This window comes from Tachyglossus aculeatus, chromosome 3 (assembly GCF_015852505.1).
Source record: "Tachyglossus aculeatus isolate mTacAcu1 chromosome 3, mTacAcu1.pri, whole genome shotgun sequence".
Classification (NCBI taxonomy): Eukaryota; Metazoa; Chordata; class Mammalia; order Monotremata; family Tachyglossidae; genus Tachyglossus; species Tachyglossus aculeatus.
In genome coordinates this window covers 79,071,707-79,099,210 of record NC_052068.1, presented here as the reverse complement: position 1 = coordinate 79,099,210, position 27,504 = coordinate 79,071,707, and the positions used below count along the sequence as shown (strand labels likewise).

Sequence of the window (27,504 nt, the reverse complement as noted above, 5' to 3'; positions counted from 1 at the left end):
AGGCTTTGAAGTGGGGGAAGAGTGATTGCCTGTATATGACCCCAATGTGAAAGTGATTATCATTCCTTTATACATTGATCTTATCAGCCACATTCACACACTGGATAAAAAAATCTCACCTTCAGTCAGGGGTGTGCATTGGATTTACTACTTTCACAGTAACAACAGCATCACATCCAATCACACAGCTCATGGTACTATCCGGCCCCTCCTATTTTCTTGGTGACTAGATAGTGCTTATTAGGAGGGAACAACAAAAATATGTCCGTGACGATGATGGCTGCTTCTTTTGGAGACCCACTCCCTTAGAGAACTCATTCGCTCCCAAGGCTTCAACTGCCACCGCTATGTGGATGAGTCCCAAATCTGTGTCTCCAGCCCTGATCTCTCTCTCTCTTTAGTCTCACATTTCCTCCTGCCTTCAAAACATCTCTAGTAAGCACTTAACAAATACCACCATTATCATTACAGATTTAGAATTTCTTCTTGCTGCTTACAAATCATACATGTTGCCCTCAAAATATAATTATCAATCAGTGATATTTTGAATATATACTATGTGTAGAACACTCTTCTCAGTGCTAGGGAGAGTATAATAAAATATTGCTAGTAAACACAGTCCCTCTTCTCAAGGAACATACAGTCTAGTGAACACAACAGCTTTTGGGTATCTGGGAACAAACGAGGAGCAATGCTGATTTCAAACTGAAGGGAGAGCCTGTTTATACAAAAGCAAATTAAAAAGGGGGGCTCTAGGTGTTGAAGGAAGTGGATAGGAGAAGGTCTTCTGGTCAGTTTAATACAGCAAGGATTCTATAATTCTATTTGTTCTGATGATTTTGACATCTGTTTACATGTTTTGTTTTATTGTCTGTTTCCCCCTTCTAGACTGTGAGCCCGTTGTTGGGTAGGGACCATCTCTATATGTTGCCGACTTGTACTTCCCAAGCGCTTAGAACAGTGCTCTGCACACAGTAAGTGCTCAATATATACGACTGAATGAATCAGTGAATGAATCTCTGCTTGGATGACCTGCCATCACCTTAAACTTAACGTGACCAAATCAGAACTCCCTATCTTGCCACCCAAACCCTGTCTGCCCCCAGACTTTCCTATCACTGATGATGGCACCACCATCCTTCCTGTCTCACAAACCCATAACCATGGCAGTATCCTTGACTTCTCTCTCTCATTCAATCTATCACTAAATCGTGTTGATTCAACCTTCACAACAGTGCTCAAATCACCCTTTCCTCTCTATCCAAACTGCTACCATGTTAATCCAAACACTTACATATTCTCACCTTGATTACTCCAGTGGCTACCAGTCAACATATGCATCAGGCAAAAACTCCTCACTCTCAGCTTCAAGGCTGTCCATCACCTCGCCTCCTGCTACCTCACCTCCCTTCTCTCCTTCTACAGCCCAGCCCGCACCCTCCACTCCTCTGCTGCTAATCTCCCACCGTGCCTTGTTCTCGCTTGTCCCACCATCGACCCCCGGCCCATGTCATCCCCCTGGCCTGGAATGCCCTCCCTCCGCACATCCGCCAAGCTAGCTCTCTTCCTCCCTTCAAAGCCCTACTGAGAGCTCACCTCCTCCAGGAGGCCTTCCCAGACTGAGCCCCCTCTCTCCTCTCCCCCTCCTCCCCCTCCCCATCCCCCCGCCTTACCACCTTCCCCTCCCCACAGCACCTGTATATATGTATATATGTTTGTACAGATTTATTGCTCTATTTTATTTGTACATATTTACTCTATTTTATTTTGTTAATATGTTTTGTTTTGTTCTCTGTCTCCCCCTTCTAGACTGTGAGCCCACTGTTGGGTAGGGATCGTGTCTATATGTTGCCAACTTGTACTTCCCAAGCGCTTAGTACAGTGGTCTGCACACAGTAAGTGCTCAATAAATACGATTGAATGAATGAAGGAATCAGCCTTCTTGCTGACTTCCCTGCCTCATGTCTTTCCCCACACCAGTCCATACTTCACTCTGCTGCCCAGATCATTTTTCTTCCAGAATATTCAGTCTATGTAACCCCACTCCTCAAAAACGTCCAGTGGTTACCCATCCACGTGGGCATCAGAGACTCCTTACCATCTGCTTTAAAAGCACTCAATTACCTTGCCCTGTCCTGCTGAGAAGCAACATGGCCTAGTGGATAGAGCACGGGCTTGGGAGTCAGAAGATCATGGGTTCTAATCCCAGTTCTGACACTTGTCTGCTCTGTGACCTTGGGGAAGTCAGTTCCTTTCCACTGTGCCTCATCCGTAAAATGGGTATGCAACTATGAGCCCCATGTGGGACAGGGACTGTGTCCATTCCAATTTGCTTGTATCCACCCCAGCGTTTAGTACAGTGCCTGGAACATAGTAAGCGCTTAACAAATACCATTATTATTATTATTGTTACTGCATCCCAGCCTGCATACTTTGCTGCTCACCTAAATCTTGTCTTTCTTGCCACCAACCTCTTGTCCTCATCCTGCCTCTGGCCTGGAACACCCTCCCTCTTCATATCCAACAAATAATTACTCTTCCCCCCTTCTAAAACATATTGTAGGCACAGCTCCTCCAAGAGGCCTTCCCTGATTAAGCCTTCATTTCCTTGTCTCCCACTCCCTTTTTTATCACCCTGATTTGCTCCCTTTATTCCCCCACACAAATCACTTAGGTGCTTATCTGTAATTCATCATCAATCGTATTTATTGAGCACTGTGTGCAGCGCAATCTGTAATTGATTTATGTATATTAATGTCTGTCTCCCCCTTTAGACTGTGAGCTTGTTGTGGGCAGGGAAAGTGTCTGTTGTTATATTATGCTTTCTGAAGCACTTAGTACAGTACTCTATACACAGTGAGTGCTAAATAAATACATAATGATTGATTGAGACCTGTTTTGTTCTGTCCTAATCCTCACTCTTACTCCCTTCATCATTTGTACGCGGTCCTCCCATCCAGTCCCCAAATCTCCTTATCAGTTTTGAATATATAAGGCACAAGATTCCCACTAGATGTCAACACTGCCCACTTCCCTGTTTTCCAGGCGTGTACACCTGAAATAAGCTTCTAGTTCATGAATTGAGTTCTGATTCCTTTAAGTGCCAATTTTGCTTCATGGAAAAAAAGCATCCAAGAGAGTCTTGGAAAGGTCCGCTGAGCTTGAATAAAGGAATATAATAATAACAATAAATAATGAATTGAATAAATATTAATAATATAATAACTATTATGATTATGGTACTTGTTAAGTGCTTACTACGTGCCAAGCACTGTTCTAAGCACTAGGATAGATACAAGTTAATCAGGTTAGACACAATCCCTGTCCCCCATGAGGTTCAAACTCTTAATCCCAATGACATCAAGTGGTATACATACCTGCACCTCTTCAAACAATTGGCCGTATTTCTTGAGTGCTTGCAGTGGCAGGGAGAGTACAATTTAACAGATTTGGTAGACATGTTCCCTGCCCACAAGAAGCTTACAATCTACAAGCATTGAAAAAAAATATGGATATGTACGTAAGGGCTGTGGCGCTGAGGTGGGGTGAATATCAAGTGCTTAAAGGGTACAAATCCAAGTTCCAGGGCAACACAGAATGGGGAGAGAGTCAGGGAAACTAAGGCTTAATTGGGGAAGGTGGGATTTTAGGAAGATGTGATTTTAATAAGGCTTGAAGGTGGGGAAAATGGTGGTCTTTTGGATATGAAAGCGGAGGGAGTTCCTGGTCAGAGGCAGAAAATAGCTGGGGTCGGCGACGAGATTGAGGTACGTTGAGTAGGTTGGTTGCTAGTGGCGCATTTGTGAGCATGTTGGGATGGAGTAGGAAATCAGAGAGGTAAGATAGGAGGGAGCAAGATGTCTCATTTGTCCTCATTTATAAAATGGGGATCTCAAGCCTGTTCTCCCTCCTACTTAGACCGTGAGCCCCATGTGGGACAGGGACTGTGTCCGACCTGATTAATTTGTCGTTACCTGAGTGCTTAGAATTTTGCTTGTCTTAACAAGTGCCATAATAATAATCGAATTGTTTTTCCTAGCTATTAGGTGAAATACTCATCTCAGGCAATCACTATTTTAGAGTTTTGGAAACTTTTAATTTCCCTGTTTAAAAAAAAAATGGTCTGCAAGTCTAGCCACTAGGGGGTAGATGCCCATCTCATAGTGGCATTATTAAAGTTCATGCCATGTATTTGCATTTGAATAGTTCTAAACTTGATATGTTGTTTTCAAAATATTAAAACTATCAAAACTATCAACATAAGGCTAACTTGTTTTCTGAAAAAATTTTTTTTTAGGATTCAGATTAAAGCAAACTTTATCTTAATATGCAGTGTTCTTCTTTTTTTCTTTTAGATGCCTAAACATAGAGAAATAATCATGTTTTTTCTTGAAAGATGATTGAAAACTGACAAAGTAATGATTTCTTAATGAAGCAAGAATTGTAGTGAAAGATAACCATTCCAGTTTTTTTGAGAGTTGTCAGGTTGACCTCAAGCTCTTATTTTTAGCTTGGTTTCTATTATGGAGTTGGAGTTACAGATTAAGTAACTTCTTTGGAGAAATCAGTATAGATAATCCTGGTTGATAGAACACGTTCTTTGCACAGACCAGTTTCATGTTAGGAGTTGCTTTTGTAGAATATAGAAAATTCACAAGTGGTGACCTTTTAGCATTAATTTGTTTTTGCTTTAGATAACCTATAATCACTCAATCATATCTATTGAGCACTTACTGTGTGCAGAGCACTGTACTAAGCACTTGCAAGAGTATATACAATAGAGTGGGTAGGTGTGTTCCCTCCCCACAAGGACCTTATAGGCTAGATGAAGAGAGAGACATTCATATAATGTGTAATGTGTGCTTTAATGCAAGTGAAAAGTATATTCCCAGTAAACATGAAATATTTTCTTGCAGTGACCCGTATGTGAAACTTTCGCTGTATGTAGCTGATGAAAATCGAGAACTTGCTTTGGTACAGACCAAAACCATTAAAAAGGTAAGTAACCTTTTATTTGGATCAGCATGAAAAGATGTCATGATACATTATTATTATTATTATTATTATTATTATTATGACTAGCAATACTAATACTAATGAATAATGGCCAAGGGCTCTGGCTGTAGGGAAGTTCATGCCATGAGTTCAAACATGACAAATTAAATCTACTAGATGAAATTTTTACTCTATCTTAGTTTTGTTCGATGTCTATGGGGTTCAGATTTTTTCAAAGTAAACTCTGAAGTAAGGAATTCTTGCATTAAAAAATTGAACACCCTGTAATAAAACCTGTGTTCTTGTAACAAATGGCCTTTTTACCATATGAGATCAAGTTCCCACCCGCCCCAATTATCTTTCTAAAGCAATTTAAAAATATTTAGACTTTAAAACTCAGGTAAATATATATAGTTTTTTTCATAAATCGTGCCATTATTCTGGTCAAGCTTTAGGAGTTATAAAACATTTCAAGCCATGGAAATTAAATAACTGTGTGATTACATGCACAGTAAACAAATCGTGGGATGTCACCTTGGGGCTGCCTGGTTGGTACATATATTTGCCCCCCAGATATATTCCTGAATGATGCCTGTCCATTTTTAGTAAAACATTATTTTTGTGTCTAGTTTATCTTGACTGTGACTTGATAATTTTTCTTGTCCATTCCTGTTTATCTGAAAATGACTTACTCCCCCTGCCATCTCCTGATGTGTCTGACTACTTCATATTATACCTGTATTACCGGCTGCTAGTTGCCCTGGGCAACATGAAACATGGCTTTAAGCTAGTTGGAGGTCATTTCGTGATAGGAACAATGACCTGGCATATGTGTTTTGTATTACGTCCTTGTGGCTGGTATTTAAAATCTGTTTTCAAAACAGTAGAAGATATTTGGATTAGTTGGAAAATTCCTGTGGAGGAGGACGGTGGCCATTGTTTTCAGTATTATTAGCTGTCATTTGCTCAAATATCAGCACGACAACAACTAACCAGTGCAAGGAGCACAAGTACGTCCTGTTTTGTTATGCTCTCAGATACCTTTCTCTCTCTTAGACAAAAACAGTTTGCTTTTTGTGGTGAAGGATTGTTTGCTTCTGAGGGTGTTTTTTTCCCCTCCCCACCTCCATTTTTTACGATAGAGGGTTAAGTTCTTTAGCGGTGGCTGCTTCCTTCTGTTTGCCTCCTGGGTAGTCGACTGCCAACATCCTGGTTAGTATTTCTGTACTGTACTCAGTTTTCACGAATCCCTCTCATCCTCATTCTCCATCCCTCTGTTGCTCTCTCCTTCATGCTGTGCATCACATTGCATTTCTCATTGTCCTTCAGGTCTCTGTCTTCCTTTCCTCTCAACGTTTGTAGAATTCATGCCCCAGGAACCACATCTTAATGCAGTGAATGTTAAATTGAGGCCTAGATAACTAACCTCTCTCTTTGTGTGTGTTTCTCTGTCTCTTTCTCTCCTTTTCAAGAGAGAAGCATTAAACTTTGTGTGATAGGATTTAATACTTGTTATTGAACCCGTGAGCAAAGATAAGTGTTAGAATTTTAATGCTAGTTACGTGACCCCTTTATTTAGCCGGAAGATATGTTTCTGTAATTTATGGCACAATATGTGGAGCTTTGTCATCATCTTCCCTTTTCTCAAAACCCGGATTTTGTGGCAAGGCGATTAATCGAATAGATGCTATTTGTAATGCCTAGCTCTTTGGCTAATGGTGTATTATCATCTAATCATGTTCGTTCCATCTCAGATTTTTGTAGAAGTCATCCTTTTGGGTATAAAGGTATTGTCAATTGAAAATAAAAATGACATTCCCCATAAGGAGTTCAGAAGTGGTGTTTTTCGAAATCTAATATAATTTCTCATTCCTTAAAAATGATGCTGCTTATTTGCTGAAAACAGTGCAAAAGGGCCACTGAAAGTTTCTGCTTGTTCTCCCTTTGTTTTGTATTTTAAAAATAGAGCTAGTGCTATATGGGCCTGTTTTGTTTGGTTTTTTTAGTTTGTCTGTGCTGCTGAAGCCCTGGGTACACATTCTCCATGATACTGAGTTCTCATGTTTTATATGCTTCATTTTAAAAATTTGTAGTGTGTCAAAATTTATCTGCATGCCGCCTCCCTCTCCCTCCACCAAGCCTTCTTTCCGTCACACACACACACACACACACACACACACACACACTCTCTCTCTCTCTCTTTCTCTCTCTCTCTGTCTCTCTCTCTGTCTCTCTTTCTCTCTCCTTTGCTTTCTGGTACCAGTGGATAGAGGGCAGAGAATACATATCTTAATACAGCCAAATGTAGATAAAAATTGTCATTTGTGTTTCAACAATGATATGGGTTTATATTATACAGAATGACATCTTTATGTAGCTCCCTGATCTCCCTTCTAGTGTTAAATTTCTATTTATAGTTTAAAGTCTATTTCTGGATCAAATTGCTCAAAAATACACTCCTACAGACAGCTTTCTCTGTAAGATATTTTTCAGTCAAGTGTTGCATGGTCCTTTTAGACCGTGAGCCCACTGTTGGGTAGGGACTGTCTCTATATGTTGCCAACTTGTACTTCCCAAGTGCTTAGTACAGTGCTCTGCACACAGTAAGCGCTCAATAAATACGATTGATTGATTGATTGATTGATTCTTTTATTGCCATTTTGATGATTCCTTATACATAATGCTTTTAGTAAGAATGATCATATATGAACCTATGATTTCAAGTGTCATAAAAACTTGTGCCAGCTTAAGAAATGAGACATTGTTTATAAATAAATTATTTTTTTTTACAGACACTGAACCCAAAATGGAATGAAGAATTTCATTTTAGAGTAAGTTGTTTGTTCATTTCTTGTTTGTAAAAACTTGTCCCTAGTGTATGAGAAGTAAAGTTTCTGTTGCTAAATATTGGTCAAGAGAAGGGCATTGCTTTGATTTTCAACTGTGTTAGGTATTATTTATTTTGCTTGATACCATTTCAAGCAGTCTCTTATGAGAGTTTCCCTCATCTCTGAAAGAAGGGATTGAGTAAGCAGAGCCTTGATTTGTTGGTCCCCAAATTTGGTATTGTTTTAGGTCTGAGAGAGTTGAGAGTAGAATGAAAAAACTGTTGTTGTTTCAGTTAGCCAATTTTTTTTTATCAACTGTAAAATATTATAAAAAAAAGATAAATTCGAATTTCAAAGTAATGTTTAGAAGCCCATTTTTGGCCATTTTTATCTTGGCTCAATCCATTAGTTGTATCTAGTAATTTAATTTTTTGTGTATACTTTGGGTTTCTGTAAACTGAAAACCAAATTCTGAACAAATTAGTTAATGTGCTTGCTTTTAGCTTGGAAGATAGACAAAGGGATAAGGAAAATGGATGGCAAAAGAATATCTTCAGATAAATTCATGATTTAGGGATAGATCATTTCCATTCTCAATGAATATCCTTTCTAGAAAATTACTTATTCATTATTATTATTTGAATAAGGTAAAATCATAATGGTTCACATTTAATATTTTTAACAGCTGCTTAAGGACATGTCTGAGTGCTGGGAATTGTTAAACTGTAATATCCTTGTCTGAGTATGCTTATTCCGATTTAGTTGGTAGACATTTGTCTAAAATACTGGAAACATTAAACCGCTCAGCTGCAAAATTGAAAGATCATAAATAAAGGATTATATTTTTAAGAAAGGAAAATGCTTATGAAAAGAATTATAATTCATGTAGTCATGATATTTTAGCATTACTACTCCTTCACAACATTCTCTAAAATGTTTGTTTTTTTCATTTACTAAATATACTAAAAAAATTCTGTCATGGAATGTGGATTATCCAAGAATTGTCTTGCTGTGTTAAATTCAGTGTGACTGTCTCCAGCACTTTCCATTCCAGCCACAATATGATTTGAAGTGTGCAAATCTCTTATTACCAGAACTTTTGTTTGTTCATGTTACATTTCCACTTCTGAAATACGACATTGGTATTTAAATAGTGGAGCCCATGGCATTCCATTCATAATCGTTACCAAGAAAAAAGATAGGTCTTTAATATTAATGATAAATTTCCAAACTAAATGATCTTCACAAATTAGCAATAGAATTAAGAATGTCTCCTGAATGCAATCTAATGTATTAAGCACTTGAGTCGGACTGAAGTAGGAAACTTAATTCGGCGAGTGGGACCCTGATTATCTTATTTCTTGAAATGCTTTAAGTTCTTTCAAGTTAAAATGTTGTTTAAATTAAGCTGAAATTGATCAGCATTTTGATAGAGCCATTTAGTGGCCACTGTCCCAAATTTCCAGAAATGCTGTTATTCCGACCAGAAGGGTAACCGAGAATGGGCAAAGCTATTGATGTTCAGGTCTCAGACACACTTAAAGTCCTTCTCAGATTTGATTTTATAATTCATGTAGGTCACACATATGGATATCAGAATTTAAACCCTTCCTCAGAATCTTGTTTCTACTGCCATCCCTGATCTTGTTGACATTGTATTCTCCTATAATGGAACGCCTCCCTGTTGATTGTTGAGTCCTTTTATTTTCTTTTCCCAAATTGTAATTTATATTTTAGGGGGGGGGTCCCCCCTTTTCCATTTAAAGAGATTTGGAAGTAAGTTAAATTGTTTTTGCAGGATGATTATATTTATCAGTCTCCGTTTGCCAGCAGACCCACAAGAAGGAAAATAAGGAAATTTACATTTATCACTCTCACAGCATAAATTCTGAATTTAAGTGAGCAAGTGGGGGTTTGTAGTTCTGGTTTTAGTGCGAAACCCAGGCACTCTGCCAATTTAAAATTTCCTGTGAAAGATTCAAGGCCTAGGATAGCCATTCATTCAGGTTTATGCCAGTCAATCTGTTCTTTTTTCCTTTTAAAGTTGGTCTGTCCTCTGTCTTGTATGGTTATGGGAACAGTATTTTTATTTTAGGCATCCAGTCTCTCTCTGCCTGGACTTCTGCAACCAAGTACTAAGGGCTCGAAAGTGGCACCAGTAGTCCGAGAGACCCTGGGGGGGAAAACAAGAGAACTTTGGAGTGAGGGTGGCAGGCTGGGTTTCCCCTTAGAGAAGTGCTCTAGGTTTGGCTGAACTTTTGCAGAAAGTTGCATCAGGTGTCATTAAGTAACATCATCATCATCATCATCATCAATCGTATTTATTGAGCGCTTACTATGTGCAGAGCACTGTACTAAGCGCTTGGGAAGTACAAATTAGCAACATATAGAGACAGTCCCTACCCAACAGTGGGCTCACAGTCTAAAAGAGGGAGACAGAGAACAAAACCAAACATACTAACAAAATAAAATAAATAACACTGCGCGTCCTACATTATGCATGCAATTGTTGGATACGTTAATGTCTTCGGTAGTCTCCAGTATCCGTGGAGGCCAATAGTGACCACATTAGCGGGGTCCCTTGCCCTCGTGTCTTCCTTAGCATTAAGCAAAACCCCAAATCTCAGTTGTACCTCCAGTTGCTATGAGTTTTAGATGGAGGAATGGCAGTATATGAAAATGGAGAGCAGAGAAAAGAGATCACTGCCATGGGTACATGTCAAAGAATGTCCAAAGCACAGTATAAAAAGGGGCAGTGTCCTAAAAATTTTATCCTTCACATTGTGAATCGGTCAGTGGCATTTATTGAGCACCGACTAAGTGCAAAGCACTCTATTAAGGGCTTAGGAAAGTAGAGCAGAAGAAAGACCTCAAGGAGTTTACAATGTAATGGGCTTTAAGATGTTTTAGGAAGAAAAATGTCAGAGTAGTAGAAAATGAATTTTCCAGTTCCCTTGATTGTGGAAAGTGAAATTGTTAAATATTTTAGTCAATTTAATAAGCTGTGTTAAGGAAATTCTGTTCAATCTTTCTGGTGTTTTTGCTGTATCTCTGTTGGTTTTTGTTCAGGGGAAATATTTAAGCTGTTGAGATAATGAACTGAAATTTTACTGTGTATATTCCCCTAGGTGAACCCAACTAATCATAGACTCTTGTTTGAAGTGTTTGATGAAAACAGATTGGTGAGTGTGCGTCCTTATTTCCTACTCTGGTTGAATTTTTTCAAAATAAATGAAATCTCACATTTCTTTTCAACTGTTTTTTGCTATTATGCTTTTATACATAACATATAGTTGATATCAAAGGGATTTTAAAAAATCATTCTCAATTCCTAATTTTAAACTGATTGCATCTAAATATGTAGAAAGGAAAAGTTCTCCAAGAAACTTTTAAAATTAAAAAATAAAATTAAAATATACAGTGATTGAACCCACTGAAGTCTTTTGTGCTCCTGTTTGGCAAATGACCTGTAGATGAAGAGGTTTAGAACTAATCATTGAAAACAAACTTCACTGACTTTTAAAGTCTAAACTTGCGTATCTACACTGTCTTGTAAAAACTAAAGTACGTACGTATATTCATTAATGCCTTTATGACTTGTAAAAGATGGCTTTTTGAGAAATATCCTTTACTACAATGAAGATCTCATGATGGGAATGTGCATTGGAGAGAGTAGGTGATTAAAACAACATTAATGTCCAGCAGAAATGTCAAAAAACAGATCAGGTCACTATAATATGGAAGAAATTGCCTCAGACAGGATTTCAATTCACAAAGATGAATGCTATGATTTTAGCCATGGGAAAGTTGAACCTTTATGGCAACCTCCTTCTTAAAGCTTCCCTTGGATCTCAATTTCCTGAATGATTATGGTGCACAATTTGGGACTACATCTGAATGTAATGGTGAGTTACAATTACAATGTATGCAATTAGGATTTTAAGGTCATTTTCCCCAAAATCCAGCTTCCCATTTCTTTATTGCAAAATTGTTTCTTTCACTGATGACCTTATGACTCTTCATCGGCAGTGAACTCCAAGAGCATCATTAATTGGATGAGTCATCATCAGTCATATGATATAAAGTAAAAAGGAAAAATTAAATTGACATACCTGTGACCACATAGGGGCTGATTTTCCAAAAGAATTCATATGACATGAATACATCAAATAATGTTGTTTGTTGAGGGCATGCAGTGCATTGTACTAAATGCTTGAGCAAGTACAATAAAATAAATAGATGCGGTCTAATGGCTTTACAAGTGCAGTAGATTTAGGAGACTTGATTCCATATGTGCAATGCAAACTCTAAAAACTCTCTGTATAGTGAGTATACAATAAAGTAAGAATATTATACGTATGAGTTTTTCCATTTGTTCTCCATGGCTGTGTTTTACAAGTGGATAGCTCTGGAATTGACTTAGGCTTTGGGGAAGGTCAGCTACCTGCTGCTGCATTGAAGACCTCTTGGTGAAGGAGGTGGGATTAGAAATTATTTCAAGTATGATTATCTAAGGGTGATTCCTCTCAGAAGAGAATCATTCTGTTTTAGTTTTTCATTTGGCTGTATCTAGGAAAGGAGCAGATTTTTTAGAGAAGAAAAATGGTTGTACATTTGGATGTCTTGATTAGATCAAGTATAGAATTGTCACAAAAAGTGGATTAAGGAGTATGGCCTAATAGAAGAGCACAGATCTGGGAGTCTGAGGATTTGGGTTCCAATCCCAATTCTGCCCGGGTCTGCTGTTTGACCTTGGGCAAGTCACTAACTTCTCTGTGGCTGTTACCTTATCTGTAAAATGGGAATTCAATCCTACTTCCTCCTACTTAGACTGTGAGTGCCATGTGGAACAGTGACTGGGGCGAACCTGATTAACTCGTGTCTACCAACACATAGAACAGTGCTTGGCACATAGTAACCATTTAACTATTATAGCCTCGTAATTATCATTATTATCATCCCAACTGCACCAGTTGCCTGCTGTATGACCCTGTCATTTAATTTCTTTGTGCCTCAGTTTCCTCAAGTGTATAATGGAGATGCAATACCTCCTACTTTGACTGTGAGTGCATATGGGTCAGGAGTTGTTTATGATCTGATCAACAAAAGCAGCATGGCCTAGTGGCAAAAGCACTGGCTTGGCAGTCAGAGGACGTGAGTTTTAATCCTGTCTTCACCACTTCTCCGCTGTATTATCTTGGGCAAGTCACCTCACTTCTCTGTGCCTGTTACCTCATATGTAAAATGGATTAATCAATCAATCAATCAATCGTATTTATTGAGTGCTTACTGTGTGCAGAGCACTGTACTAAGCACTTGGGAAGTACAAGTTGGCAACATATAGAGACGGTCCCTACCCAACACAGTCTAGATTAAGACTGTGAGCCCCATGTGGGACAGGGACCGTGTCCAACCTGATTACCTCGTATGTACCCCAGCACTTAGAACAGTGCTTGGCACGTAATAAGTGCTTAACAAATACCATAATTATTATTATTAACAGTGCTGGACACAGTAAGTGTTTGACAAATATCTTTAAAAAAAAAAGGGGGGCCTTTTCCTATAATGGCAATACCTCATTTAGTCACTAAAACCCTGAAAAACATGAACATTTTCTGACCATCCATACTCACTGAAAGTCTAATTTCTAGAATGTTGCATATGTAAAGTTCATTTTGATTAGCTTATTTGGAACATTCTACTTTAAAATACCATCACCTGGGTTTGCACTGGAAATTTATAGTGACGTTATTGTGTAGCAAATGCCCATGCTTGTTGGCTCATAGTTCAGTAAAGACAATAGAGGTTTGTACTGGTCCTTGGCAGCTTTATCATTAAACAAACCAGCTTCCATTTCTCTTGTAAGTGGTCATTTTGGCATTTGAAAACATGTTGCTGGAAAACACACTTGAAGGTCTGAACTTGGGGTTGATCCTCCAACCTCCCCTCCCAACCCCAACCCCTGCCGCCCCCACAGTGTTTCTAGAATTGTTGTCAAAGCTGTGCTTGTCACCCTCTGCCCCTGGGCTTTTCCACTTGCTTTGGTTTTCCTCAAAGACAAATCTCTTTGTTAAATAGCTGGTGTGCTGGTTAATGGAAAATGATAAGTTAAAAAAGACCACCACGTAAATGCCTCTTTAGAAATTGTGGTTCTGAGTTACAGCAAAGCTGATGAGTCTTTTGTGTCCAGGCCATCTGTGTGCCTTCCTAATGAGATTTTTTGGCTCCTAGCAAACATTGCAATATTCCATTTTGGCATCCACACTGCGGTAATATTGCTAACTTTTTCTCATTGGAATGCATCCAATTCTGAGAGCAGTTTTTCTTTACGGTGTTTAAGTTAAATAAGTACAGAACCATACATGCACCATTCTTGGATTTCCTTTAGCCTCTCTTACCTGCCTTGTGGAAAAGAGAGAATTTTTTCCAACCATACCCTTCCATTCTGCTGCTTTCCTTGTTGGGGGTAATTTTATAATATATAATATTTCTCTCTTTATTTCAGTTTTCAAGTAAAGAGGATCAGTGTAGTAGTAGGTTACGCAGCATTAAGTGTGGTAATATTTTCAACTGTGGCTTCCACCATCCACCCCGCCCAAACAGATATTGTGTTCCTTGTAGACATGGCCTAGTTATTTAGCATTAAAAGGAAACTACCTTGTGTAGTGAGTAACTACATATGGAGTATATTTTATTGGTTTGCATGCCATCCTGATCATCTGGCGATGTCCTAAAAATCATAGGAATCAAAGAAAAGTTGGTTTTTATTGAGGGAAGGACTTTGGTCGTTGTTTCATTTTGGGAATCAGGGTTGACGAGGGTTCATGAAGTGAAAGGGCCTTTTGTTTTTTCATAGCAGCCTCTGTGAGCGTGTGAATTCTTATTTTCATTTTTGTTGGTTCAGAAGTGCCCTGTGAATGTGATGTGGGTTGAGATTTATAGCAGCGCCGAGTGTGTTTGCTGCCTTAGTCAGCTGTGCGAACTCTCCCGCTGGGGCTGCTCCTTTCTGATGGAAAAGGAGCAGCTGTGAAGGTGCTGTTTCAGGCTCTGCTGTTCAGAAAAAAAAAGAAAGAGAGAGAGAGAAGGCGGGGGGAGAAAAAGTAAGTCCACAAGCTGGCATTGGAGAGGGGGAACTGGATCATGTGACTCTAACCATCCTACCCTATGTCACAGTGTTTAAGAGCGCTGACTGCTCTTATCCAATCACGCCTGGAATGCTGCTTGCCACTTGGGCTATTTCTGCTATCTGTCGCTATCAGGGCTGCAGTCCTAACAGTTTGGCAGATGGGACACTTTTTCTTGGAGTTTTTGTCTTTGATTTTCAACTTCTGGCAAGGCCCGAATTATTGCTGTTCTCACTCTCCCTTTCTCCCCTCCTGTTAAACCATGGCCCATCGGCTACGGTTTTGTTTTGGTTCCGGTCGAAGCAATACGGCCCCAGAATCAGAGATCCTAGACCGAGAAAGAGAAGACGACTTTTGCATGGCATTCCACACTCTGCCACGGAGAAATGGTCCTCACGCTTTTCCTCGACATGGAGCGGAATACGGGAACGCAGGGCTGCAAGAAGGAGTGGGAGCACTAAAACGAAGTACTTCCATGTTTATTCCTCAGCTGTTGAATAACATCGACGCCCGCCCTACGAGAAGCTCGTCTGTGCAGATCTCCCTTCAGCGCAAAGCTCTGAACGGACATACCGACAAGTGTGGGGCCCAAGAGCCTCCTGAGGAGGCCCTTCCGTGTAAGTTTTCAGACTTCAGGGAGCATTTCACGTTACCTGCGCGAAGGCCTCCTTCGTCTCCAAGCAGCCCGCGAGGATCCCCGGAAGGGGACAACCCGGAGAGTTCCTCCTCTTCCAGTCTGGCGGGGGATGCAGGGCAGCCAGTCAATGGAGCCAGCTCTGGCAGTCATAGGGTGTTTCATCCAATTCCTTCAGATAACCAGGATGAGACTGCCCAAGGAGCAGAACCAAGTGAAGCCACTTCGGGTGTGAACGTAAGTGGAGTGAGAATTCAACATCGTGCCTCCAGTGTCGATATGCATCAGTTTAGGCTGCTGCCTTTTGGGGCTGACTGTCCGAATAATCCTCCTGCCTCTGAACCGAGGCGATGGTCTTTGCAGCACGTACCCGACGTGTCAGCGACTACCGGGAAAAGGTGTTTTGTTTTCCAGCTGCAACAGCCTCAAGCAAACACTCTGAGCCCCGGTGGTGATTGCAATTTTGGTTTCACCGGCACCAAGGGGGACAGGTTGGTTAGGTATCCCCGGATTAGGCTGGAGAGGAGCACCTCTTATCCCGTCCAGCCGCGACCGCTACAGATAGCTCCCACTGAAGATGCCATAAGTTCAGCAACTCTTAGTAGTAGCAGTAATGGGCCTGAAATCCACAGAAGTAATTCAGTAGAGAGGATCCCACAGGGACCAGGTTGTATGTTTAAGATCAGGCCAGATCAAAACTCAAGGCAACAGCATTTTAGAATTCTTGTCACCCGTGGCTCTGAAGAACCCGAGCGAGCCGCAGGGGAGGGTAGTTCTGGAGATCCTGCCACTTCGGTAGCAAGTGCTCCGGTAAGTTAGCTGCTGCTGTTCCCTCTGTTTTCTGTTGGCGAGCAAAACGAAACATTGTATTTCCAATGAAAATTATTTCCGGGCTGTTAAAAGGTGCTTTGTGCTCAAAACTTCTGGTCTAGAAAGGTTCTTTCATTAATTCTAATCTTAAGTTACCCAATTTTCTCTTGGTGTGTGGAATGAGGTTTCGTTGGGATGTTGGTCTTTGTAAGAGTAATTAAAATGCACAGAAATTCTTTATAGGGTGTAGAAGAGAAGCATCATTCTCTTTGCTTTATAAAAGCCTTCAGAAACCCATTATTTCATTGTTATTGTGTTTTACTGAAGTATACCCTTGTTCTCATATTGAGTACATAGAAATAGTTTTGCCTTTCAGAATTTCAGCACAATTCTACACAAATCAAAGACCCCATCAGTAGCGAGACTGTTTACAGCTTCAACCAGGGATGTGTCTCTTCATTAGAAGTAAAAATGAATAAATAAGTAAATAAATGAATTAAATCAAAATAATGGTGGAATGGCTCAGGACCATCTCCCATATAAGCAGTTAGATAAATAACTTGTAGTTTCCTAGGTTTTTTGTAGATGTGGTGGCTTGATTCTCATTTAGTAATCATGTATGGAAGGAGAAATGCTGGATGTCTGGTTGTTGTTTATTTTGGAGGCCAAGTGACTTTATGGGCAAAGCGTGGGTAAAACTTTTAGGTGAATCATTAATGCTTAAATCGCATTGCAGTGCAATTTAACACTGCCCACTTGAGTCTCTAAGCTTGACGATGCTGTATATAGAATCGTAAGTACCCTGTCTCCAGCTGTGAAAACAGATTCACTAGAACAGATTTTGGCCTTTATTGCATGTGTGTGTTCTTGTTCTCTGGTGCTCTCACTTTCAGTGAAATTTAGCCCAGAAAGACAGCTGCTAACTTCAGCAAGGCCATATGATGACTCTGCAGCTTTCATGGTTTCTTTTAAAACAAGTGGTATGAAAAACTTAATCAGATTTTTTTTTTTTTACCGATAAGCACAAGCCACACTGGACTTAAGTGTTTTCTGAAGAACCTCATCAGAGCATTTCACATTTGGTTTTGATTTGTGTGGCTCCATCAAACATATTTTTATGCTCTTAAACGTGGATACCATAGTCTTGAAATAGCAATATTTAAAAAGATGTCTTCTAGGTGTTTCTAGAACAGAGTTAAATTGAACTTAGCTCGTTTTAGGGTGGCTTCATGTAAACTTGAGGTCAGCCCTCCACCACTTCCTGAGCTAGAGAAATGGGGGAATTCAGTCCACCACAACCTTGTTATTCCATGTGCCTTAATGCAGTTTTCCCCCTTCCCTTTCCTGTTTTATTATCCGTAACTTATTTTGCCAAACAGCTGTGTCCCGCTAATTCTGTTTAACCTGAGGAAGGGACACTCTCAATATCATTCCTAACGTTCTTCACTACCAAATGGTGGAAGGAACTTGGGGCAGAAATGTCCAGTGATAGTTTTCTCCCAAAGAATGAATCTGTCTGTCCCTGGCAACAAATCTCAATTTGGTAGTTTGGGGAAAAAAAGTCATCTTACCATTCTATAATGATTAGGAAACAGAATGTGTAGCCCAAACGGCCATTAATGATAGTAACTCAGCTTGGCCAAGTCTTTTGCTATGAAATTGTTTCCTGCTTCAGGTGCTTGAAGCCTACTAGTTTTCATTCGTCCTTTATTCTTGAGTTTCTGGTCCATCCAGAAGTTTCCAAGGCATTTTAAAAGCCAATAGAAAGACTTTTATTTAGATGAGCTAGACAATTGAAATGGACTCAAGCAAGTATCCTTCTTTTAAGAAATGAGTTTACCAGTGAATTACCCACTTTGTAGTCCCTGTACTATCATTATTGTTTGGGCTGGTTATATTTACTGACGAGTTAGTTGTGTAAATGTGCTTTTTTAAATCTATCTCCTAGGAATACAGAAAAGTTCTCCCTTCCCCATTAAACCAGTCAGTGTACGTTTGATAGATATCGGTCATGGGTGCTAGAGGGTAAGCAGCAGCTGCGACAGCCTTATTTATCTTGAGGGAAAATATTCACGCGGGCGTCTTCAGTCCTACTGCCACTGAGTGTTTATGACCTTTCAAATATCTTCTGTTTTAGTCAGAAGAGTTTTTATTACAAGGATGTATTTCATTATGTGATTGCATGTACTATTAGGTAAAAACAAGTTCAGACCATCAATAAAATCTGTGAAGTGGGCTTTTACACAACTCTTTTTCATTTGGTGATCCAGTGGAGGATTCCTTTAGGCTGTGGTCTAGTATTTCAAGTGCAGTATGCAAGGCCCTTCCTTTGGGTTTGCAGTGTGAATCATGTTTGTTTCAAAGCCAACATCATCTGAAAATTTTGCTGTGACAGGCTTCACAGCCTTTTCTAAAAGGGAGCATCATGACTGTTTTGTAACAGAAGTGTTGTGATCTAGTGACAAGTTTCTTTTTGGCATGGATTTTGGAATGTCCAAAATTGTAAAGGATCTGTGTAAAAATGGTAACTATCGCCCTTGTCTTGAAAAAGTCTTAAGTCTTGAAAAAGTAGTTTGTTTTGCTTACAGTTTATCTTCTATCTACTTGGCTTGATGTCATCACTCTAGAATTAACTTTGAGAAGTGAGTTTCAGATTTTTTCTGTATGTAAAGACAGCTGTTGTTAATAGTCAGTTTTGCCAGTGGTAAATGTTCAACTTAACATGGATATCAGTTTGACTTTACAAAAATTAGTTTAACTTTTTACAAGATTGAACCCTGCAAAAAAAATCTCCTTCACTATGATCTACATCCATGGCTACTGTATATTTGGAAGCTACAATTGTAATACCTATAAAACGGCCTCTCATCAGTAATATTTTAGAACCAAAAGTTTCCGTATCAACCTTCCCAAACGACCTTTTTAAAATAGTCACGAAGAATCATCAACAGTATTGTGCCAGTCCGCGCAGAGCATCAAAGTAGGTCATGGACAGGCAAAATACTGCCCACGGGCTGGATCTCACCCACCCACCTTGGCCCGTGGACTCAAGCAGTTGATTGGCAGAAGCGGCTGAGCTTCCACCCTCAATGGCATCAAACCATCCCTGAGCTTGCTGCAAATGGAGTCGGCAATGTCCCTGCATGGGGCTGCTCTGAGAGCAGTGTCACACAGGGTTGCTGGATGGATCCGTGGCAGGTTCAGAGGCCGTTAGGAACTGCCCTAGTCAGAAGTGCAGCTGCTTCCATCTCTTTAAAATCTCTCAGCCCTATTGGAAGTGTGTGGCCCCCAAACACTGCCTCCCCCCCTTCCACTCTGCAAATTGGTGAACAGCTCTTGGGCCCAAAAACTTGCTCACACTTGCACTTGGTACTGTGGGATATGAGTGAATAAGGCATTCATAACTCTATTTTGAGAGTTTTCATCTAATGGTGGAAGACTTGGTTGTAGCTCTGTTAGACTGTAAGCTCCGTGAAGGCAGGAATCAAGTCCACCTACTCTATTGTCCTCTCCCAAATGCTCATTTGAGTTCTCTGCACACAGTAGGCACTCAATAAGGATCATTGATCCACTTGGACAAATTATAAAAAACCTGAACCAACTACTAGCTAAATTGTGCATGTGTTAGATAATAGTAAACTTAGAGTTGACATACCGTGAATGAACCATAGGGTTTACAGTGCTGTGCATATAAATTGGGGCAGCTGAATTGGATAACATGACCGCGGTCCGGGCACTTAATCAAGAAAAGCCTGAAGTTGCAATGAGATTTTTGTAGAACTGTGAAAGAGGGAAGGCGCGTGGTTTGAAGGGCACGATTTCGGGGAGAAAGAGTCTTGCTCAGGAATCCCCATTTAGGGTGTATTGGGGAGAAAAGAGACATTAGGTATGTTGGAGCCAGTTGCTGGAGATTTTTGATGCTCTCCATCTAGAATTTTAATTGATCTAAGGGATAATAGAGAGGAGCACAAGTGTTTCTTGCCTGTGTTGGATGAATTTCATGATTTGTGCTACTCTCCGTTTGATGAGGCCAGGCTGGCTTCAGGGGACATAAATATTTCAGGAACTAGGGCTGTGATTGCAAGATGGCTGATGGTCGATTGAACTGTGATTGCACAAGAAAGAGTGTCCTAATACAGTCTTGTTTGTTCATTAACCTTTAGTTATGGTATCCCATTCAATATTCTTTCAGAAAAATACTCTCTCTGAAAAGTCCCAACCACTTAAATTTATACATCAGAATATCTGAATAACCTGTATATATGTATATATCTTTGTACATATTTGTTACTCTATTTATTTATTTATTTATTTTACTTGTACATATCTATTCTATTTATTTTATTTTGTTAGTATGTTTGGTTTTGTTCTCTGTCTCCCCCTTTTAGACTGTGAGCCCACTGTTGGGTACGGACTGCCTCTATATGTTGCCAACTTGTACTTCCCAAGCGCTTAGTACAGTGCTCTGCACACAGTAAGCGCTCAGTAAATACTATTGATGATGATGATGATCTAACGGCTGCATCATAAGCTTTTGGTTTCGTTAGATCAAGAGTCCTTTATCCTCTTTACAATTTTTATTATATCCTTTGAGGATTACAAAGTGTGGATAATTGAACCTTTAGAAATTACTGTTTCGGGGTAAGGTTTCTCAGACCTGAATCCCCAGCTTTTTATGTAGACTACACATTTGCTCCTCTTTCTGAGACATTTTGTGTGAGAAACCCATGATTAATAAGTAATAGACTGTATCCGTTTAATTTTTAGCAAAAAGACTCACCCAGGATATCAGCCAATTGGGAAGAAGGAAAAATAACTTAAATCTTTTGCATTCCAAAATTCACGATGACAGAGGCAATAATAGGAATTCATCACACAAATGCATTAACTTGAACTGTCAACAGGGACAAATTATGTGTGTTCCTGAATTGACTAGTTCATTTTGGAAGGGAGAACTATGAGAAGAACATTTTTTTAAAGAACCCAAGGTGAGTTAAATCATTTTAAAAAATGATTTGGGAATTAGAAATCTGGTTAAATTGGATAAAACTGTAAGCACCTATACCATAATTATTAATTATTGTTTTATTCTCCTCTTATGCCCTCCCCCCCACTTATTTTTTCTGTTTTTAATGATACTTATGATGTGCCAGGCATTTTACAAAGAAAGCACTGAAGTAGGAACAAGTTAATCAGGTTGGACACAGGCCATATCCTACATAGGGCTCACAGCCTTAATCCCTATTTTACAGATGGAGTAACTGAGGCACCAAGAAGTGAAGTAACCTGCCCAAGGTCACGTGGCAGACAGGTAGTGGAGCTGGAATTAGAATACTTGTCCTTTTTATTCCCAGGCCCTTGCTCTATCCACTAGGTCACACTGCTTCTCGTGCTACTTGTGACATATGTGGACGGCAGGTTTTGTCCCTGTTTCAGAAACCAGTGGAAGCCGAGGCACAGGGAAGGAGTGAAGAAATCACAGGGCTAGCGAGGAATTAGACACCTGATTTCCAACCTATGTGGTCTGCCTCCTAAGACATACTGCTGGGCCTTCCAGGTATTGCAAAACAGAAAATCGATGTTCCAAGATTGTTTGTTAGGGCATTTTAAAAATGTAAAATACTTTTTTTCTATTAATGAACATCTTACAAAAATAACAAATGGAACTGGGTGGGCCTCAAAGTGATCTAGTTTATGCCCGAGTAACACAACAGCCAGAAAAACCTAGGAGGTTGTGGTGGCTGCTGTACCTGCAGAGGTCACTGAGGCCACGGCTTTGACTGTGGACTCTGAGCCTCGAGGAGCCAGAAATTCTTCTCCACTAGCCGCAGTACCCTACTGAGCATTTTGTTGTGCTTATGTTGGCTTAGTGGTTTGTTTCAGGTCCCATCTGTCTCCAGGCTCTCTCCCCCCTTTTTATTTTCAGATTGGGAGCTCCCTGAGGGACCGAGACCACGGGCTTGGGAGTCAGAGGTCGTGTGTTCTAATCACGGCTCCGCCACTTGTCAACTGTGTGACTTTGGACAAGTCACTTAACTTCTCTGTGCCTCAGTTACCTCACCTGTAAAATGGGGAGTAAGACTGTGAGCCCCACGTGGGACAACCTGATAACCTTGTATCTACCTCAGCGCTTAGAACAATGCTTGGCTCATAGTAAGTGCTTAACAAATACCATCATCATCATGTCTAATCACCCCCCCCCCACTCTCCGTGTACTCTTTCTCAGCTCTTACAATGCTTAGCACACAGTAAGCATTTAATAAATGCTATAACTACTACAACTACAAAAGTATTCATTCTATCTTCTAAGAAATTGATGTCAAAGTTCCCCTACCCTTACAGTTAATAGTAATTGTGGTATTAGGGAAGTTCTTACTATGTGTTAGGTACTATACTAAGCACTGAGGTAGAAAGAAGAGAATTGGGTTGGGCATAGTCCCTGTTCCATATGGGGATCACAGTCTTAGTGCTGTTCTCTACTTAGTTCCCATGCCCAAACCCAAGTGGGCTCTTTATCAATATATATGTAATGAATGAGTCTACAATAATAGAAATTCCAAACTCTTTCCAACTCAACCTGAAATTTTCCTAGAGTACCACAAAACCTCTTCCATTGTGATCTAACTTCATGTTTTCTTCGGTCCTTTGATAGACCCAGGAAATATGGAACAATTTCTCTCCCTTGAATAATCTTAATATGTGTTGATTTTTCTTTCACCTCTTTCCTTTGGGCTGATCAACGTCTTTTATTATGCATGCCTTTGAGATCAGCGTAGCTAATGGACAAAGCCCTGGGCTGGAAATCAGGAGACTCACATTCTAATACCAGCTCTGCACCTTGCCTTCTGTGTGATCTTGGGCAAGCGACTTAACTTCTCTGTGCCTCAGTTTCTCTTCTGCATAAGAGGTGAAACACCTGCTCTCCTTCACTCAACCTGTGAGCCCTATGTAGGACAGGACTGTGTCTGGTGCAGTTGTATTGTATCCACACCAGCACCTAGCCCAGTGTTTGGCAAATAGTAAGCACTTATATACCACAATTATTGTTAGATCATGGATATTTTGGCTTCCCCTTCCCCGCCAACATCAAAATTTCTTCAAGTTTCCAACATGTGCACCCAGTTCAGGAAACCCCAGATATCAGAATAAGTATTTAGCGCTTAGAACAGTGCTTGGCATGTAGTATGCGCTTAAAAAATACCATCATTATTATTAGAAAGTTAGGATTTCTTCTTGCTGCTTACAAATCATATACGTTGCCCTCAAAATGTAATTATCAATCAGTGATATTTTTAGTACATACTGTGTGTAGAACACTCTTCTAAGTGCTTGGGAGAGTGTAATAAAATACTGCTAGTAAACACGATCCCTCCCCTCAAGGGACATACAGTCTAGTTGGGTAGGGACCGTCTCTATATGTTGCCAACTTGTACTTCCCAAGCGCTTAGTACAGTGCTCTGCACACAGTAAGTGCTCAATAAATACGATTGAATGAATGAATGAATGAATAGTGAACACAACAGCTTTTGGGCATCTGGGAACAAACAAGAAGAGCAATAGTGATTTCAAACTGAAGGGAGAGCCTGTTTATACAAAAGCAAATTTAAAAAGGGGGCTCTAGGTGTCCAAGAAAATGAGTAGGAGAAGGTCACTAATACTCTTCTGGTCAGTTTGTTAAATACAGCAAGGATTCTATAATTCTATTTGTTCTGACGATTTTGACACCTGTCTACATGTTTTGTTGTCTGTCTCCCCCTTCTAGACTGTGAGCCCATTGTTGGGTAGGGACCGTCTCTATATGTTGCCGACTTGTACTTCCCAAGCGCTTAGTACAGTGCTCTGCACCCAGTAAGCGCTCAATAAATACGATTGATTGAATGAATGAATGATTTCAGGCTCCTCCCTTATTAGGTTTGGGTGGGGAGGATCAAAATGCTGTGGGGGAAATATAGCCAGAGAGTCTCCACTGTTGCCCTAGGGAGAGAACCTGAAATTGGAGGATAGTCCATCCATTGGGAGAGCTAAAAACACAAAGCCTTATCATCATCAATCGTATTTATTGAGCGTTTACCGTGTGCAGAGCACTGTCCTAAGCGCTTGGGAAGTACAAGTTGGCAACATATAGAGACAGTCCCTACCCAATAGTGGGCTCACAGTCTAAAAGGGGGAGACAGAGAACAAAACCAAACATACTAACAAAATAAAATAAATAGAATAGATATGTACAAGTAAAATAAATAAAAAAATATGGGTCAAGCTAGGCTGTATCTGGGCAGGTCATTCCCCCTGTGGTCTTCTGTGGGTGTGCTCAGAAGTTTACTGAGTTCTCATGTTCTGGTTTGGAGCCAGGGTCTGGAGTCTTGGGCCTGGAATGAAGCATCACCTTGACATGGTTGCTGTTCTGCTTTAGCTGCTGGAAGTGTGGTAGGCACCTCCTCAACTGCAGCTCCAGCAGCACGGCTCAGTGGAAAGAGCACGGGCTTGGGAGCCAGAGATCATGGGTTCTAATCCCCGCTCTGCCACTTGCCAGCTGTGTGACTTTGGGCAAGTCACTTAACTTCTCTGGGCCTCAGTTACAAAACCAAACATACTAACAAAATAAAATAAATAGAATAGATATGTACAAGTAAAATAAATAAATAAATATGGGTCAAGCTAGGCTGTATCTGGGCAGGTCATTCCCCCTGTGGTCTTCTGTGGGTGTGCTCAGAAGTTTACTGAGTTCTCATGTTCTGGTTTGGAGCCAGGGTCTGGAGTCTTGGGCCTGGAATGAAGCATCACCTTGACATGGTTGCTGTTCTGCTTTAGCTGCTGGAAGTGTGGTAGGCACCTCCTCAACTGCAGCTCCAGCAGCACGGCTCAGTGGAAAGAGCACGGGCTTGGGAGCCAGAGATCATGGGTTCTAATCCCCGCTCTGCCACTTGCCAGCTGTGTGACTTTGGGCAAGTCACTTAACTTCTCTGGGCCTCAGTTACCTCATCTGTAAAATGGAGATTAAGACCGTAAACCCTACGTGGGACAACCTGATCACCTGGTATCGCCTCCCCCAGCGCTTAGAACAGTGCTTCACAAATAGTAAGCACTTTACAAATGCCTTCATTATTATTATTATCATTAGAGCACCTGCCCGATCCACTGCATCCCAAATTGCTGTTGGTGCTTTTATTCCCCCCATTTTCCTGGTTTTCTTGCTTTACGGGGTTCCAGCTCAGCCATACGTTGTGCTCTGGAAATAGTTCAGAAATTTTCCTTGCCCAAATTTTCCAACCTACCTTAAACTGAGAGCTATTTTTCTGGCCTAATGAATCTTAGATAGTATTATTTCTGGTTTTTGCTCTGATAAGCTACTTAGTTCTTGAAGAACAAGAGCACTACTCTTGTAGTTTTTCTTAATTGAAGTTTTGAATAAGCGTTCTTGAAATGGAACTATTTCTAATTAAAAACTTTTGAAGCAGATTCATGCTGAGTCCTTATAACACCTCATCATTGTACATCATTCTTAATTTCCATAGCATTTTTACAAAAATTATCTCATATCTTCCCCAAAACATTGAAGGGCGCAACTTCCTCGGATAGCTTTATTAGGCATGGGATGATTAAATACAGGTTTTATTCCAATTGTGTTTAATTCAGCATCTGAGTAAATATTCATGAGAAACAGCATAACTTCAAATTGTTTTAGGGGATTTTTGTATTATTGAAATTTTTTTCCATTTCTCAAAGGCAGGAATGATGTTGAATTAGTGGGTTCAGTGTTTTCGAAGGCATTTGCCTCTTTGTACTCTCCCAAGCACATAGTAGAGTGCTCTACACAGTAGGCACACAGTCAAAACTAGTGATTGAATTTTTCCCTCTAACTGAAATTGTTTCAAATGATTTAGCCTCTTCAACTGATTGACTCCAATACTTGCTGTTGTTTGGGTTTCTTTTTTCATGGAACTAAGTCATCCATTTGCCATACCTAAAATGCTCAGTGAAAGAGATCATAAAATAAACAGATTTTGCTTCAGGGGCTGTCTGCCCTGTGGTTAAAGATGTATTAACAAGAAATATGTTTGTATTCGGGGAAAATGATGCCAGATCTCTCCAACTAATGTGTACAAGGTTTGATTTGTTTTTTCTTAATTTTGAGAACAATGGTATAATTGTTATACGCAAGTCTAGGTTTCTTTGGGATAACCTAAAAGTTAATTTTGTTCTGGGGAAAGAACTACTTGTCCTTTCTAATCAGAGAATCTACTAAAATTTGGCTAGCAGCTTTAAACAGCCTTTAAAGAATGTTCCTTAGGGTTGTGTATTTGGTTAAGTGTGCATATTTTAATCAATCTTATTTGTTGAATGCTTACTATGTGCAGAGCACTATACCAAGCACTTGGGAGAGTACAATAGAACAACATAGCAGACACATTCCCTACTCACATTGAGTTTACAGTTTAAATGGGAAAAGAGCAATATAAATGAATAAATTTCAGATATGTACATAAGTACTCTGGGGCTGGAGTATGGGTGATGAGTAAACGGAGCAGCAAGTCAGGGAGATGCAGAAGCGAGTGGAAGAAAAGGAAAAGAGAATTTAGATAAGTGAAGGCCTCTTGGAGGAGTTATGGCTTCAGTAAGGTTTTGGGGAGAGAGTAGTTGTCTCTCAGATTTAAAGAAAGAAGGTGTTCCAGGCCAGAGGCAGGACATGAATGACAGGATGGCGGCAAGATAGATGAAAGTGAGGTACAGTGGGTAGGTTGGCATTGGAAGACCAAAGTGGGTGGGCTGGGTTGTAGTAAAGCAGTGAGGTGAGGTAGGGGGGCAAGGTGATTTGAGTGCTTTAAAGCTGATGGTAAGGAGTTTCTGTTGAATGCAGAGGTGATTTGGCAACTCCAGGAGGTTCTTGAGTAGGGGAAGCATGGGCTGAATGTTTTTGTAGGAAAATCATTTAGGCAGCAGAGTGAAATGTGGACTGGAGTCGGAAGAGACAGGAGGCATAGAGGTCAGCAAGGAGGCTACTACAGAAATCAAGGCAGAATAGGTTACATGCTTGGATTAACATGGTAGCAGTTTGGGTAGAGAGGGAAGGATGAATTTTAGTGATGTTTGGTCTGACAGGATTTAATGTTAGATT

General features: G+C 40.2%; 1 protein-coding gene across 9 annotated transcripts in view; it reads left to right on the top strand.

Annotated features, from left to right (window-relative positions):
* NEDD4L (NEDD4 like E3 ubiquitin protein ligase) overlaps positions 1-27,504 on the top strand; it is a 431,023-nt gene that overhangs the window by 221,895 nt on the left and 181,624 nt on the right. For 8 of the 9 annotated variants that reach the window (XM_038743604.1, XM_038743606.1, XM_038743605.1 and 5 more), the window contains 3 exons: positions 4,917-4,998; positions 7,788-7,826; positions 10,952-11,005. In XM_038743604.1, coding sequence (XP_038599532.1) covers positions 4,917-4,998; positions 7,788-7,826; positions 10,952-11,005 — 175 coding nt within the window. Of the gene's footprint in view, positions 1-4,916; positions 4,999-7,787; positions 7,827-10,951; positions 11,006-15,187; positions 16,392-27,504 lie in introns of those variants that run through there. The other variant, XM_038743598.1, reaches the window with a different exon arrangement.